The 332-nt window shown below is 49.4% G+C and overlaps 1 protein-coding gene across 1 annotated transcript in view; it reads right to left on the bottom strand.

Moving 5' to 3' along the window:
* Positions 1-332, bottom strand: part of LOC116098526 (olfactory receptor 2A12-like) — an 82832-nt gene that overhangs the window by 39750 nt on the left and 42750 nt on the right. Inside the window, exon 3 of the mRNA XM_031381079.1 lies at positions 3-332. This exon is cut by the window's right edge and continues 11 nt beyond it. Coding sequence (XP_031236939.1) covers positions 3-332 — 330 coding nt within the window. The remainder of the gene's footprint in view (positions 1-2) is intronic.

Genomic DNA, 332 nt, shown 5'->3' with positions numbered 1-332 from the left:
GCCCTCCCCTGACTGGATCCTCAGGATTGCCACCAAGATGCGTGTATAGGAGACCAGCACCAAGCATAGTGGTCCCACTAAGATGAATACACAGGTTGCAAAAATGACAACTTGATTGAGTGTTGTGTCAGCACAGGCCAGCTTGAGGACAGACAGGATTTCACAGAAGAAGTGGTTGATTTCATGAGGCCCACAGAAGGGCAGCCTCAGGATGAGAAGTAAATGAACCAGAGCCAAGAGGAAGCTAAATACCCAGGAAACAGCAGCAAGGATTGTACACACTCTCCAGCTCATGATGACAGTGTAGTGTAGGGGGTGACAGATGGCCACAA

The sequence above is a fragment of the Mastomys coucha genome, unplaced genomic scaffold, assembly GCF_008632895.1.
Source record: "Mastomys coucha isolate ucsf_1 unplaced genomic scaffold, UCSF_Mcou_1 pScaffold20, whole genome shotgun sequence".
NCBI classification, from domain to species: Eukaryota; Metazoa; Chordata; class Mammalia; order Rodentia; family Muridae; genus Mastomys; species Mastomys coucha.
The sequence above is the reverse complement of the archived record's forward strand: the minus strand, read 5'-3'. Positions and strand labels throughout refer to the sequence as shown.